The 14966-nt window shown below is 39.3% G+C and overlaps 1 protein-coding gene across 1 annotated transcript in view; it reads right to left on the bottom strand.

Annotated features, from left to right (window-relative positions):
• Positions 1-14966, bottom strand: part of GUCY1A2 (guanylate cyclase 1 soluble subunit alpha 2) — a gene marked incomplete at its 5' end in the record, with an annotated part of 165423 nt that overhangs the window by 133723 nt on the left and 16734 nt on the right. The window contains one exon of the mRNA XM_082496347.1: positions 12225-12346. Coding sequence (XP_082352473.1) covers positions 12225-12346 — 122 coding nt within the window. The remainder of the gene's footprint in view (positions 1-12224; positions 12347-14966) is intronic.

The following is a 14966-nucleotide window of genomic DNA, read 5'->3' as shown; positions in this document are numbered from 1 at the left end:
TGCCTGTCATTTTATGTCCTCATACTTTCAGCTCCCTGTTCCAGCCAGCTACTTGTGGGATTTACACTTGCCTCTCTCCTTTCCCCCGCTGGAAGCCATAATACATTATAATTTCCCAGGCTATTGTATGTCACACTCAGTCTACTGTGTGAATGCACCCAGCCACGGGTACCTTCCACTGTTGACCTAGCCACAAAGGAGGCTTCTGCTTTTATAGCCCCTCTGTTCATTGCCTCAGTGAGGTATCCAGCTCTTACCAGCTTGAAGAATAAGATACTGGGATTCAAAGTCAGGTCTTTGGCTTTCAATAAGCGATGTAAAGCCCTGCAGTCAGACAACACTTTAGTAGCTGGGGGAGGAGGGTTGTGGGATTTGGTGTTTTTTTCAGACAAAATACTTTTCTCATTATAACTATTGGGCACTGCTAGAAGATACAAAGGAATGATTACTTCTTTTTTGTTGCTTGCAAAGGAAAGCAAAGCCTTTTTTATTTTAGGCTTTTACACTCACACATCTTTAAAAAAAAAACCTGCCTCTTAGAGCGCTCTAAACTGCTCGTAAGATGGGACAGCTCTGTGATTTCTCACAACGTCACTTCAAGTCTCCATCACTGAAATTCAAAAGGGTTTGATTTACAGTGGTGATGAGGCTGGTATTGCTGAAGGCATGAGAAAATATCAGTGATGGAAGACCCTGGATACACATGTGTATCAAATCCTACTCCAGTCTGTTATTTACCATTTTAAGGATAATCTAGAAAAAATAATTTTGAGATGGTTATTAACCATTTTCCTCTGTCTTATTTTAGGGAAGACATGCTCTGTTAAGTTTCATCCGTACATAATCCCTATATCACATAGTCGAGTTACAAAATTAAGTAGATATGTTTGTGTTGTTCTAAGCTGTAATAGAAGAAAAAGAAGTATGAATCAGCTGTATGTAAATTACCAATATTCAGCAAGAGTTTTCAAAGGAAATAAATAGAAGATTTAACAACATAGTTCCTCTAGTGTATTGAAATCAAATCACATTTCAGTCAACTAGGCAAACATCTTAAAATTTATCTTGAATTCTAACAGAAATGAAGGGCAGTTATTCATTTCCTAAGGGCATAACAGGCCCTTTATTTTAATATGTATTCAGCATGCTTTATAACATTGATAAGATCCCAGTGGATCACCAAACTTCTCATTGTTTGTTTAGCTTGCTTGTAGGCTTTTAAATTTGGAAGAACAGCGTGATTAGTGCCTTTCATGCCCAAGAGGTATAACAGGGGGCAGAAGAAGTCATGCATCTGTTGTTTGCAGACAATAACCTTTGATCATCTCAAGGCAGTGTCTGAACTGCCTATGCACACAGGCATGGTTATAACGATCAATATTCACAAGGGATCTGAGCACTCCACAGCTTTGCAAACTCTCTGCAACAATAGTTTTGTTCGGACCGTCAATATGATTAATAGCAGATTAAAATGCGTAAAATTACATACATAAACTGGACAACATGACAACATGACAAAGCATATTTTATAAAAGAAGTAATAGTAATAATTTGGGAAAGTTCATTCAAATGCCATTACTCATAATCAAATTTGGTCACTAAACTAGGTTATTACAAAAATATTCCCAGGATCTTTTATGACCACAGATGGTCAGATCTGCAGTTAAGCCAAAAGAAAGTACCTCTGGTACACAATGCCCCCTAATATCCTGACTCAGAGGACAGCGAGCCAATTCCTGACTCACTACAACGACGTCTGCATAACATAGTATTGTAACATCTTCCATAAAAATACTTACTATAAGCCAAAAAGAATTAAATTCTAACCCATACAAATAACATTGTCATAATTGGTTATTACTAGCAAGGAGCTAAGGAACTATCATATTCATATGTACACAGACACACATACGCATACTTTTGAATATCGTTGTTCTGTAGAGTGAACTGTGAGTAGCTTTGGAAGACATCTGTGTGTAAACGTGAGTCTAGCAGGGGCAGCCAAGGCTGTAAGGTTGTAGCAGCCCTGAAAGTATGGGAACAGGGCAGTATCAGAACCCCCTGAGCTGTTCATACAAATGACCAAATAATGTTACAGAACTATGTAACATCCCACAAAGCTGCCCAAAACGATAGCGTAGGTGAGTTGTCTTTAAAGTGTATTATAAAATTACAGTAAAAGTGTCAGTTGCCCTGGCGCCACTAACTGAGAATGGGGTATGCAGAGCTGATCACTTGTGTACTCTACTGCGACATAACCCTCGTCTCATTATCATTAGCAGGAGCTGTATCTTAGTATTCGGCCTAAGGTTTTGCTGATTGTCTTAGACTGGTCTTGTCATCTGCCCTGGAGGACTGGCTGGTCAATCTGGACGCAAGGTACTGACTCCAAGCAACATGAATTATGCTATGAAATTCAGGTCAATGACCCGGCTCGAGGACGTGCCACTACTTGTAAAAATATTTTAGCTTTGAATAGAGTTACACACAGTACCAGCAGAAAATTATATTAGCTCAGAATAGAAAAATGCATATGCCCAAGCTCAACCAAACTGCTGGTCTTTCTTAATTGGGAATTTTCTCTTTAGTAATAGACACTATGAGATACTGAGAAAATTAAACAAAGTCAAACAACCTTCTAAACCAAACAATAACATACCTATCGGGGAAGTTTCTTCCTAAGCCTCACCAATAAGAGGTCAAATTTTGCTTGAAGTGTGATGGTTTTTCTTTAAATCAAAAATCTTTACTTAAATCCCTATTATACAAAAATGAACGAACTATTGTTTTCTGTATTTCTAGAAAGCTCTTGGCTTCAGTGATGTGCTTGTATCACATCTTGTTCAGCACATTTTGTTGCACAAAATACTAAATCTTTATTTTTACTGACTTATTCTTGCCTCTCCTATTGAAACAAATTAGGAACAGAAGCACACACCTAACATTAACTGTGTATATATTTCATCATAACCTTTTCATTTACTACCATATAAATGATCCCAATCTTTTGAATATCTTCTGTGGAGTTTCTCCCTACCCCTTTCGCTATACTTCTATCTGTTTAGTTTTCAAGAGACAATAGAAATTACTATCATCATCACAAGAAGAGAAAATGTCAGACTGCATCAGATTGCTAGTAAGCTGCTCTGAAATCTTTTCTCAGCAATGATTGGTATGAGACACTACATAAAAAACTAAAATCTGATGGAAAATCATGAAAAAAACATGGTTTTGAGGAAGCCCCTCCCTAACTGCTACAGTAAATGTTTGCTTTATTCACTGAAATGCATGGAAGTACCAGATCGGGAGATAGTTTTATTACATATAGAAAAACCTGCTTGTTACAAAAATTCCCAGAACTCATTGTCTGTACAGTGCATACTGTACAACATTTGGAGACTTCCACAGGCTAATTATTGTCTTTAAATATTACATTCGGTATGATTTCCAATTCTAGCATATTCAGTATTTCATTTGTTTTTTCTTTTATTTTGAGAAAAGACAAATTAAATCTGCAGAATAATCTTCTTTATAACCTTCAGGTTATACATCTGCATGAACAGTCTAATCTTTTCAAACTCGTCTCACATTTAATTCTTTCCCTGCATCTTCATTTTGTTTTCATTTGGGTTTTGCAGTGGAATAATTCAGATTGAAGATGGCACTGAAAATATGAGTCAACTTCTGTTCATCAAAATTGATGATTTGCTATTCCTTTCTGAAAAGCTGGCATTGCCATTCTTTCTTTTTCACTACGGTCCTCTAATCAAAACTTTCATTCAGCTGCCCAGAAAAAAAAGTATATTCGAGATCTGTATCCGTGCCCAGCATCTCCAAATGCAGAGGCCACTGCACTCCCATATTGCCTCACACATGACCCCTACCACCATAGATAAGGCTTCTTAATGGGCACTTCCTTGCAATCAGTAAGTAGGAAAAGGTCTTCCTTAGTTTCATCAAGACACTTCACTGAAAGGTAGTGATACAAAATAAGCCCAAATTCATCCCAACACTCTCTGCTGTTGCCCAAGTGAAGCCATTTGTTATTTTAAGCTTCTGTTATTTACCAACCTTCTACTAATATACTGAATAAAATTCTAAAAAATCATCAGTCTCAATTTACTTTCCTCTTGGAAAGTGATCTACTGTGTTCCTACCACTTAATTCACTTCTTCAAGAGGACAAATCACACATCTTAAGTCTGATGATTTTTTTCTTTAGTAGTTTCTTTTTGCTACTTTTTCTTACAACGTCATTTTTATTCTAGCCCATACTGGAGAGAAATAAAATATGAACGTTGTAGAAGGATACTGAGGCAAAGCAACAATTGAATGAAGATATTGCTCTGGGCCTCCATTACAAAGCACTTTGGGATCAATGACAAAAATACTATATAAGGTCTATTATTATCCTTTGAAAATGTGTCTTGAAGACATTTAGAGAAGAGATTCTATACTTGTGAGCCAGATTCAAAATTACCTAAGTCTTTAAGCATAGGCTCAAAGTACAAATTAAGTATTTCACTGAACTGGAGCAGATATAGATGACTTCATCCTGTAATAACATGCTAGTAAAAGGTCCTTCATTTTCTTTTCAGCAGTTCCTGTAAACTGTGAACCCACTACAAAACATCAAGGAACTAGTACAGAATTTGTATATTGTACATTACTAAGTGGAGAAACTAGATAGGAATCTGTTCCCATAAAGAAAGTCACAAATCATAGGCTCTTCAGAAACAAATAGAAGATGTATGATGTGATAAAAATGTCAAAGTAATCCATTAACTTGCAGAACATGCAGAAGCAGTTAGAACCCACACAGTTCTTCCTTAAAGTAAATCATAGAATCATAGAATCATAGAATGGTTTGGGTTGGAAAGGACCTTGAAGACCATCGAGTTCCAACCCCCCTGCCATAGGCAAGGACACCTCCCACTAGACCAGGTTGCCCAAGGCCACGTCCAGCCTGACCTTAAACACCTCCAGGGATGAGGCCTCAACAATCTCTCTGGGCAACCTGTTCCAGTGCCTTACCACCCTCCAAATGAAAAACTTCTTCCTAATGTTTAATCTGAACCTGCCCTCTTCCAGTTTAACGCCATTCCCCCTCGTCCTATCGCTACATGCCCAAGTAAAAGTCTTTCCTGAGCTCTCCGGTAGGCCCCCTTTAGGATCATGGAGACAATGGTTGCAGAGTGGCCAGCATCTGATTCCTTTGGCATAGAAAAATACCTTTCTTTCTGGGATACCAAATTAGAATCTGTAAATGTCAAATATTAAGGGGATAGGAAAATTCAACATGCAATTCCAGAACTCATACTGTGGATGGAAGCAGAATTTGCCACCTTCAATTATAGTAAATGCTTCTTAAATGTTTTTGGATTAGCAGATTTTTGGCACAAATAAGATCTTTTCCTTAAACAGTCTTTTGGACAGAAAGCCAGGTGGCAGTTCAGAATTCCAAAGCATAATTCAAGATTGTAGGGAAAGCAACGTTTATTCTCTCAATAGAAAAGGTTTTGATGTGTACAGGCTAATGCAGAAAGGGATATTAGCGTAATTATTTGGCTTGTAAGTTAGCCTAGTACAGGATCTAATTACTGTATGAAGGACTTAGATCTTACTGCATTACAATGGTGAACTTATCCCGAGAATCCATTTTTAGTGTGTTTTATATAAATACAATAACATTATTTTGTGCCTTTACATGTGGCTTTGACACAACTGTAAAATTTGTACTACGCTTCTCTTACAGTGCCATACAGGGCCTGCATATCTTTCAAGATTTCATAAAATAAAAATCAGAATTATTGTTAAAAAGAATTCCTCGCACTTGTTCACCTATAATACCTGCTTTATCCAATTTTAATGATGGCGTTTTCTTTCCTTGTTGAATTGAGGGTCTCCTCTGACAAATGATGCTTAGAAATATAATTGTAATTACCATTCCTTGGTGAGGACCTGATCACCTGTGCTCAGCATACATGTAAAAGATTCTGCTCTAAACTATTGACACAAGAAACTCAGCTGAGCTATTAAGTTAGGCAATGTTCTTTTTTCCCCCATACAATGCTTTCAGTAGCAGCCAATTCTGCAGACAAAGCCAAGATGTCTGAAACAAGACATCATCATTTTGTGTCCCCCATCACATCTTGGAAACTCCATTTCTTTGGTTTGCACAGGGTTTATTAAATTAAAACTGCAGTCACCAGGTTGGTGATTCCTAAAAATAAGGCAGGTCCACTTTATTTCGTGTTAACTCTAGAGATCAAACAGCAATAAGAACAGAGTTTTTCAATTTGCTTTTACACTAAAATAAGCATTTATGTCTTTGAATTGACAATGGAGCAGAACTTCACTTCTTGGAAAAAAATAAAATTGTAATGGAATCTGAAAACTTCTCCATGAAATGCAAAATCATCTCTCGTAATTCCTCTCATATACAAAGGGCTCAATTCAGCTGACCAAATACAGAAATCTAATGTGACTTGAGTCTTCATAAGGCATCCAAGACATCTACATAAGGACTAACAGATAGTTACATCTGCCAAGATATGGGAATTAAGGGAGACCTACACGTTTTTGAAGGTTTGACAGAGGCCACGCAGGATAACCCACAGCACCTAAAGTAATGGCAAACACCTACATTTAGTCATGCCCACAATGTCTTCTACATTATAAATAGACTTCTACAAGATGTTATTGTACATCATAACTTCAAACTGCTCACTATCTACTGGCAGTTCATCTGCATTCTAATGATAAATAGCTCCGATCTGTGAAGAGTGGGACGTCTAAGGCCATTTGGTATAAACATTTGTCCTTTTCTAATTTAGATGTATTCATCTCAGTTTTGAAATCACATGAATTATGTGATTGTTGTTTATATTACTTTTGTATTGCCAGCACACTGTAACATCTGCTAAATAACAGGAGTCCTGTGTGTATAGCTTAGACCCCCCCAGGACAGAGTTCCAAGTATTATTAAAATCCATTAGTATCACCAGTCCTCTGGGCCACGTAACATTTCCTTTTACACCATTTGTAAACCAACAACTTTAATTATAAATCAGGCTGTGTATCCTAAATTAGTTGCATCCTAATGACTATCTGCAGTTCTTAACTCAAACGAAAAAGAATGTGATAGTTATTTATGTACTTTACATATATAAACATTTACAGTTTTCGTGCACCTGTCAGTATGCCAAACCTTTGTCCATCTTTTGCAATAACATCACCTGGTCTAATCTCACTGTAGGGTAAGATCTGTCCTGGCATCTCCTTTTTAGTGTATTTCCTGCCTCTTCAAATGTAGTATTTTTCAGCAGCGATGTGCTGTTATTATTTAACAGCTACCATAATAATCCCAAATTCATTCCTCTTTAACTGCAGAATATGGGTAAAAGCTGACATTTTCTTAGTTTCAGAAAAGAAACGCAGATCTTCAACTTTGACAAATGTGCAGAGAACAAATGGCTTTTATAGAATTATGCCCTTTGCACTAAATGAAGGAACAGCCCTGCAAGATATATTTAGGCATGAAGTGATTTGCTCTATATAAAGCAGCCTACAGCACATATCTTCTTTGGTGGTGACAAGTAAATGTCAGCCAGGGCAAGAGCTCTCTAAACCCCTATACCAACCATGGATTCTACCTCCTCCTCAGTGTCTTCGGGAGGCTGAATCCAGAGAGATGATTTATCTTTGTGACGGGACAGAGCTCTGGGTTGGGATTCCACATAATTTATCACTAGGGGACTCAGGAATCCTCACCATTGTGGCATATCATCCTCCAAATGACAGATCCGCAGAAAGATATTCATGTAGAAATGACAGAGAAGCAAACTCCCCACACCACTCTCAAAAGAAAAATCAAGAAGATGAGCATTATTATTAACCTGTAAGTTAAGAATGCCTAACAGGAAAAATTATTGCAATACATTCAAGTCCACATGCAGAGCTGACATTGACATACACTGTGCATTTTTTAAGGAAAATGACATAACTGTAGTAAGATTTTAGGGGCCAAATTTTTATAACAGATGAAAAAGAATTCTGTTGCATAAATTAATTCATTGAATAAAAAAATGGAAGAGAATTTGTTTCTGTATCTTAAGTAATGGAAAGACAGATAGGTGCAATTATTTGTCCAGGCCTCCTTGTTGAAACAACTATCTGATCCAAGTGCATTTGTAACTTCAGGCAGTGCACCCACAGTGTCCGAAGTGTTATTTATGCAGCGTATATCGCATGGTGCTGCAGTACGTACAATTTAAATGGTGTAGTCTAATACACAAAGAGGCTTTCAAAGACATTTCTTCCATGTCATTAAATATTGGATATTAACATCTACTTCTGCTTTGCAAATTTTGCAAAACAGATTTTTTTATAGGTATTTATGAATATAAGTTACTTTTCATTAGTTTTACTATCAAATTTATGACAGATTACAGAGTTCCTCAGCAAGATGCAAAGAAGCTCCAAAGAAAATACTGGTGACATTTAAAGGAAAACAGGTAAGTCCCTTTATGAAAAGCCCTTTCGGGGTTTTTTTTTTGTGAAGGATTGAAAGCAGAGTGAAAAATCGTTCACGTCCACAAAGGCTATATTAATTGTGTGCAGTGTTTGAAAAGAGTGTTTGGAGGACATGAGGCGAAGGCTATACAATTTTTATCTAGTTTGAGCATTTGGGATGTGCAAAACATCATGTGACGTATCAGAAGTACATAGTGGGGTTGAAAAATGAAAACTGGGCATTTCTCTATTGTCTCATAAAGCTCAGTACCACAGACCTGCTTGGAATACCTGCCCAAAAGATAAGCAGGAGGCAGGTCATGAAGGCTTTATGTCCTAAAATAAATTCTTTACAGTAGGTATTACAGACTAACAATGTAAAAAAGTTTTCATCCTTATTTTCCTGTTGCCAAAGTTTTTATTTGGAACTACCTGGAATTATTCTGCTTTATTCTGACTAGCTGCAAATAAATCAAAATGAACACTCTAATCTTACTTGAGATCAAATTATTTTAAATTACAGGGACAAAAGCAGTCCCAAACAAGATTTGGCTGTCGTTGCTCAAAATGCTGAATGTACAAATGGTATGAAAACGTCTTTGCTTTGAGAAGGTTAAAATCTGAACAGCACTGACATATGGTTTAAAGGATTAAAAAGAATAACCTGTTATCTCCATTACACAGATGGGAAATTGAGGCACAGAAAGAATCAAAACTTGTCTAAAGTTAAATAAGAAATCTCTTCAGATAAAATCTTTCTCTCTAACATACCTCAGTATAAATTTATAGTCCCCTAATAAAGAAATGTGGTAGTCACCCACATAATGTACTTCATCATAGGAATCTTTTTCTTATCATTATTTCTAAAATAAGTTCAAACTAACAACACCAATCTGCTCTGAACACTGCTTAGCTCACCAGCTAAAAGTATTATCTGTGTCAACAGGGTAAAAGATACCAGTGCTTATTCTTTGAAATACTTTATTTCCAACTAGGAACTTTACAAAGGCTTCCTTTAGAAGCTAGAAGTTCTCTTCTTCCCAACTTCCAGTATACTGTCACTTGTTTTTCCTTTGGATGATATGCCTATGAAAGACACTAAAAGTGTGCACGCACCAATTAAAGAAAGCAGAGTCCATCATAAAGCTGTCTAGACCATTCTGAAAAGGATACAAAGTTAAATTAAATATTCCAGCCTCAGAAGCTGTCACCACAAAGGAAAACTGTGCCATTGATCTGGTATCAAACATGGTTTACAGCATGTGTGTGTGGTGGTTGTGGCTCCCTTAATTACAGTGGATTAAAGCAGGAAGAGCTCTATTGATGTCTAGACTTGTAGCAGGAGCAACTCAGCGGGGAGATGAGGAGAATCAGATCCTTCCACCGCAGGAAGATGGTGTCACACTTTAGTGATGACTTGACAAGAGGAAAATTCCAGTATTCATACATGATAAATCACATGCATCGAGCTGAGCGTACAGCTTGCAGTCAGCACTTCGCTGTGAGCAGTGTAAGCACCAGGACCATGGTGTGAAGCATCTGCTTACAGTCTTCCAAGCTTACTAATGATCTCAGCATTTGCTGTCTTCTGATGAATAAGGAATGCCAAGTGACTATTTCAGAGGCAGTTAGAGGGTCAGGAGAAGTGAATCATGTTGGCATTATCTGAGGTAAGAGGGCAGGAGGTTGCTTCCAAGCACCTTTAAGGAAACACTCTTCCAGCCCTAGACAGCAAGTCCCTGTTACCGCTCAATAGTTCCTCTAGCCTCCATCACAGTCAGATTCATTCTTGTCTGTCGTCTTACCAATGCCAATTGCTCTAGGTACACACCCCAGTGGCTACATCCTCCTTGCGTAGAAGTGGCTCTCACTAAGCCTTTTTCAACCAGAAAAATAACTGCATATGTGAGAATTAATTACACAGCCACCATTAATTATTTACCTGTTGTGATAGGAGCTAAAATTAAAATTAAGAAGCTGGTTTAACTGCTCATTCCCTTATGTTCCTGTCCCACATAAGGAGGAGGATAGAAATACTGCTTTTAAAATATCTCAGTGTTTTGCTCACATTGAAATTATTTTTTTTGCTATGAATTCAAATTCATTCTTTAAAAGGTGAGCTTTCCCAAGAGTAAGTCTCTGCAAACTTATTTTCAGCAAAGTCCACTTTAATCATTCCCTGAGACAGTAACCTCTAGACATTACCCCTACGCTTTGATCCCAACAGTCCGATCTGCCCCTGACGGTTTTGGGCTCCCAACATTGGATTCAGTAATCCAGATGTGGTCTAAAAGTACTGAGTAGAAGGGGATAATGAGTCCCTTCAACCTGTATCTCTGATCCTGTTCATAGAGCCCAGGCTGCCATTGGCCACCTTTGCTGCTAGGACTTGCCGCTGGCCCACGTCCCTCTTGCTGGCCACCCCCCAGGGCTTTTCCCGCAGAGAAAAGACTGCAACAACTCTCCATTTGCTGACTTCCATGAAAGCAACAGATGGCAAATGACAGAGCTCCACAGCTGATGCTACAAAGCAGTGGGCACACAGACAGCTACAACAGTTCAGCCACTGTAAACTGTGGTTACTTGACCTCAGGACTGAACCCAAACACACATAATACCAATAAACACATCAACCACCACAACCACATTGGTATTAGTTACTTGTTAGTAGATGGCATAACTGCATACAATTAATGCATGAGAACACTTCATGTCTTAGAACTTACTTAAAAGTTATTGTCAATTGTTACAGTCCTGGAAGTAGAGCTGTGTAACATCAGCCTTGCTTCACTGCAAATGACTATCACAAATAAATCAGGAATTACTGCTTTGAAACAATTATCTTTAAAAGGATTTACTACTTTTCATCCTTACAGTTCCCTGTAAAATGTAGACAATTGCCCAGTGGTTAAAGCTCAATCTGTACAGTTTACTCTAAAACAAGGAAGATGATCAGTTTCACATAAGTGAAACAGTTAAAACAAACCCAGTCAAAAATTAAGTTCTTAGTATTAAGCTCTGCACCTTTTTTTTTTTTTTGCCTTTTATGACAGACTTTTATCAGCAATACAGAAAAGCAGTACAGCTTACTAACAACTTGGGATGGAGAATAAGATGGATAAATCATATAAATGGATGCCAGTACCCAGATATCTAATTTTGACACCTATTAAGACAATTGTACCTCAGTGATGGATGATATCATCTTGACATGCAACACTTCTAAAAGTTTATTGCAGCAAATATTCTTCAATATGAATGTAAGTTTCCAGAATGTTTCATGTCTCGGGTACATCCTGCTCTGTGTTTCTCAGGCTCTCTATCCACCAGGCCCAGAGATGACAAGAGTTTCTATTGTTCTGTAGGACCCCTATAAAAACACTTGAGATAAATCCAAGACCAAGGCCTGCACAGACGCAAGTCCATTTGGACTCAAAGCCTTTGAAACGTCTCTAATCACTGACATTAACCTGGGTACTGCACAATACACCTCCACTGACTCCACTGAAAAATCAGTCTGGATTGTCTCAAAGGCACGAAATACATGTATAAAAGGAGACAGATGTAGTAACAGCACACTGCTACGTAGCTGCCCCCATCCTAAATTTCCTTTGTTGGAGTAAAAATTCCTTGGTTCTTTGTCGGTATTAGGATGGTCAGTAAACTTTCCTTCCAGCTAAAGGAAACAAATTCCCTTCAAAAAATACATACCAAGTACATTAGCCGTACACTGGAGAATTCCTGAGACATCTTCAGTTTCTTCATTGCCAGAGCAGTCTGTGTAGGAGCATCTGTTTGATATATTGTGAAAGTTCTTCTCTGCATCCCTGTAACTACAGTAAAAAAAAAGTAAAAAAGTTACAGCATATCCTTATACAAATGCAAGGTCCACAGATGTCTTTCAGAAGTGGCGATAAAGGATGCCTTTAGCCTCCCTTGTCTCTTCCCTCTTCTCCTCTCCATCACCCCCTTTCCATTCGTGCATTATCAGGCACAGATGAAAACACATTAGTAGCCTGGGTATCTCAACTATTATACTAGACTCTGGAATATTACCTGTAATGAGAATGAAGCCTAAAATAGTACCACAGGCTGAAGCATAAGGGAAGGGTATCAGACAGATCTGTCTTATATGTCATTCCCACTGGGGTGGGAATGTCTCTAACAGGTCTCTAAGTTCTACTGTAAACTCCAAGCAAGATGTTTATGAGACAATGGTGAGTATCTAATAAGAAGAATAAATCTTCCACAGCACATTACATTAGCACTGCAAGTATAAAACCTAGCTTTCTCTGTGCATTATCTTCTGAAAAGATCTCATCAGAAAGAAGGATGTCAAGCTGCAATTCACTATGCTATCAAGAATAAAGTTTGTGCTATAGCCTGTTAAAGAAAAAATGTAAAAGAATTCCACCACTGATGAAAGGCACAGAGCTATGTTCTAATCAGAAAGAAAGCAGCTACCATCTAAATTATTCTATTTGATTTAGTTTTGCTGGATTGTTTTTCCTTAATTAAACAGGAACAGAAAAGAAGCTTAAACTATGTTTAAAACAAAGCTTTATGCAGGTGATAATGACAACAGAAGAGGGAATACAAGTGAAGAAAATATTGCAGCAGAGTGATAATGCACTTGGCAAAATATAAAATTGATTTAGCTCAAACAGAGAAAAGCTTATCTAATGAGTATTTTATTAACAGTTTTGTTATGCTTTCATACTTTGTTCATACTTCATAAATCATGAATAGCAGTTTTAAGCATTGGACTCTTCATCTGGTTAATGCCTGCAAAATCTCAGCACCTGGGTTGCCAGCACCTGTGGAAAAGGACTACCAAGGATTCAGAGCCACACATGGGGTTCCCCTGACAGGGAAAATGGTTCTCCATGTGGAGTAAAGCATACTGGGAAGAGTGGGCTCACACCAGACAAGGAAAACCTGCTCGAAAGGGTTGCTGGTGTGCTCTGCAGCGTGCTGCATAGTCCATACCACTTTGCAGGCCTCCAGCAATGCCAGGCAGTGGGCCTGGCAGGAGGCCACGTCCTGACATGCTGACCCACAGCCCAGAGTCACGGCCCAGCCCCACCGCTGGGCCAGGAGGCCAGGCCTCCTCTGCCACTGTCACCAACTGCCGGAGTGACACCGCAGCCACTCCACACCTCTCACCTTGACAGGGACGGCAGATTTGATGAACACTCATGTATGGGGTGTCGGTGCCCGGGTGCTGGCAGAGGGGGCTGCAGGGGCCGCTGTGAGGAGAGGCCAGTTCCAGCCCGCTCCAACGGCCTGGCCACAGGGCACCGCTGAGCCCCTCAGACAAGATGGCGGCACCTCTGGGAAAATGTATTTAAGAAAGGGCAAAACACCTCATGGTGGTGTGAGGGGTGAGGAAAAGAAGTGAGAGAAACAGCCCTGCAAACACTAAGGCCAGTGAAGAAGGAGGGGGAGGGGGTGTTCCAGGTGCTGGAGTGGAGATTCCCCTGCAGCCCTTAGTGAAGACCATGGGGAAGCAGGTTGCCCATGGAGGACCACAGCAGAGCAGATATCCACACTGCAGCCTGTGGAGGACCCCATGCCAGAGCACGGGGATGTGCACTGAAGGGAGCTGCAGCCCATGGACAGCCCACGAAGGACAGGGGAAAAGCGTGAGGAGGAAGGATCAGCAGAGAGAAGCTGTTATGGACTGACCACAACCTCCATTCCCCGGTGCCACGCGGGGCGAGAGGAGGTAGAGGAGTTAGGAGTGTTTTTATCCCAACCCACAAACTTCATTCATCTTATTTCCTTCCCCTGTCCTGTTGAGGAGGGGAAGTGAGAGAACAGAGCCGCTGGGTGGGTTTTTGGCAGCTGGATAAGGTCAACCCACCACGGCGGGTAACAACACTAAAGATACAGGGAAGGACAATTATAGGACATCCTCTAGAGACAGATACTACTCTAACAAACTCATACTGATGTGCAAAAAAACTGAGTCAGCGTATCGTAAGGCACAGGAATTACAGGTTTTCAGACTGTCACGGTTTAAAACTGTCCATTAAAAAAAGTACATCTAAGCCATATGTGGCCATAAATAAAAAGCCCCATTGTTATTGCACACATTTTCCTCAAAACACTGTCTCATCCTCTGAAGTCTCCTAACATAAGACTTTAAGCCATTTTTTCAGCCACTGAAAAAATTAGCAGCCAGAAGGCTTCTCCCCCCTGCCTGCCCCATGGTGGGCATCACAATTACCCGCCAAGACTGATTCACTCACTGCCCTCTGGTGCCAGCCAGACTGCTAATATTGCAGGTATCACCCACCAAGCTAGGGTTCCCTGTGAATTTTAAGCAAAAATTGAGAAACAGGCAAGGACAATTCCCTCCAGCGCACCGAGCTTCGAAACTATGTCATAAATTCCAAATAAATAAATTCTAAATAAATAAATTCTTCATTTGTCATACGGCACAGCCTT

This window comes from Vanellus vanellus, assembly GCF_965231255.1.
Source record: "Vanellus vanellus genome assembly, chromosome: 1".
In the NCBI taxonomy this organism is placed as follows: domain Eukaryota; kingdom Metazoa; phylum Chordata; class Aves; order Charadriiformes; family Charadriidae; genus Vanellus; species Vanellus vanellus.
The sequence above is the reverse complement of the archived record's forward strand: the minus strand, read 5'-3'. Positions and strand labels throughout refer to the sequence as shown.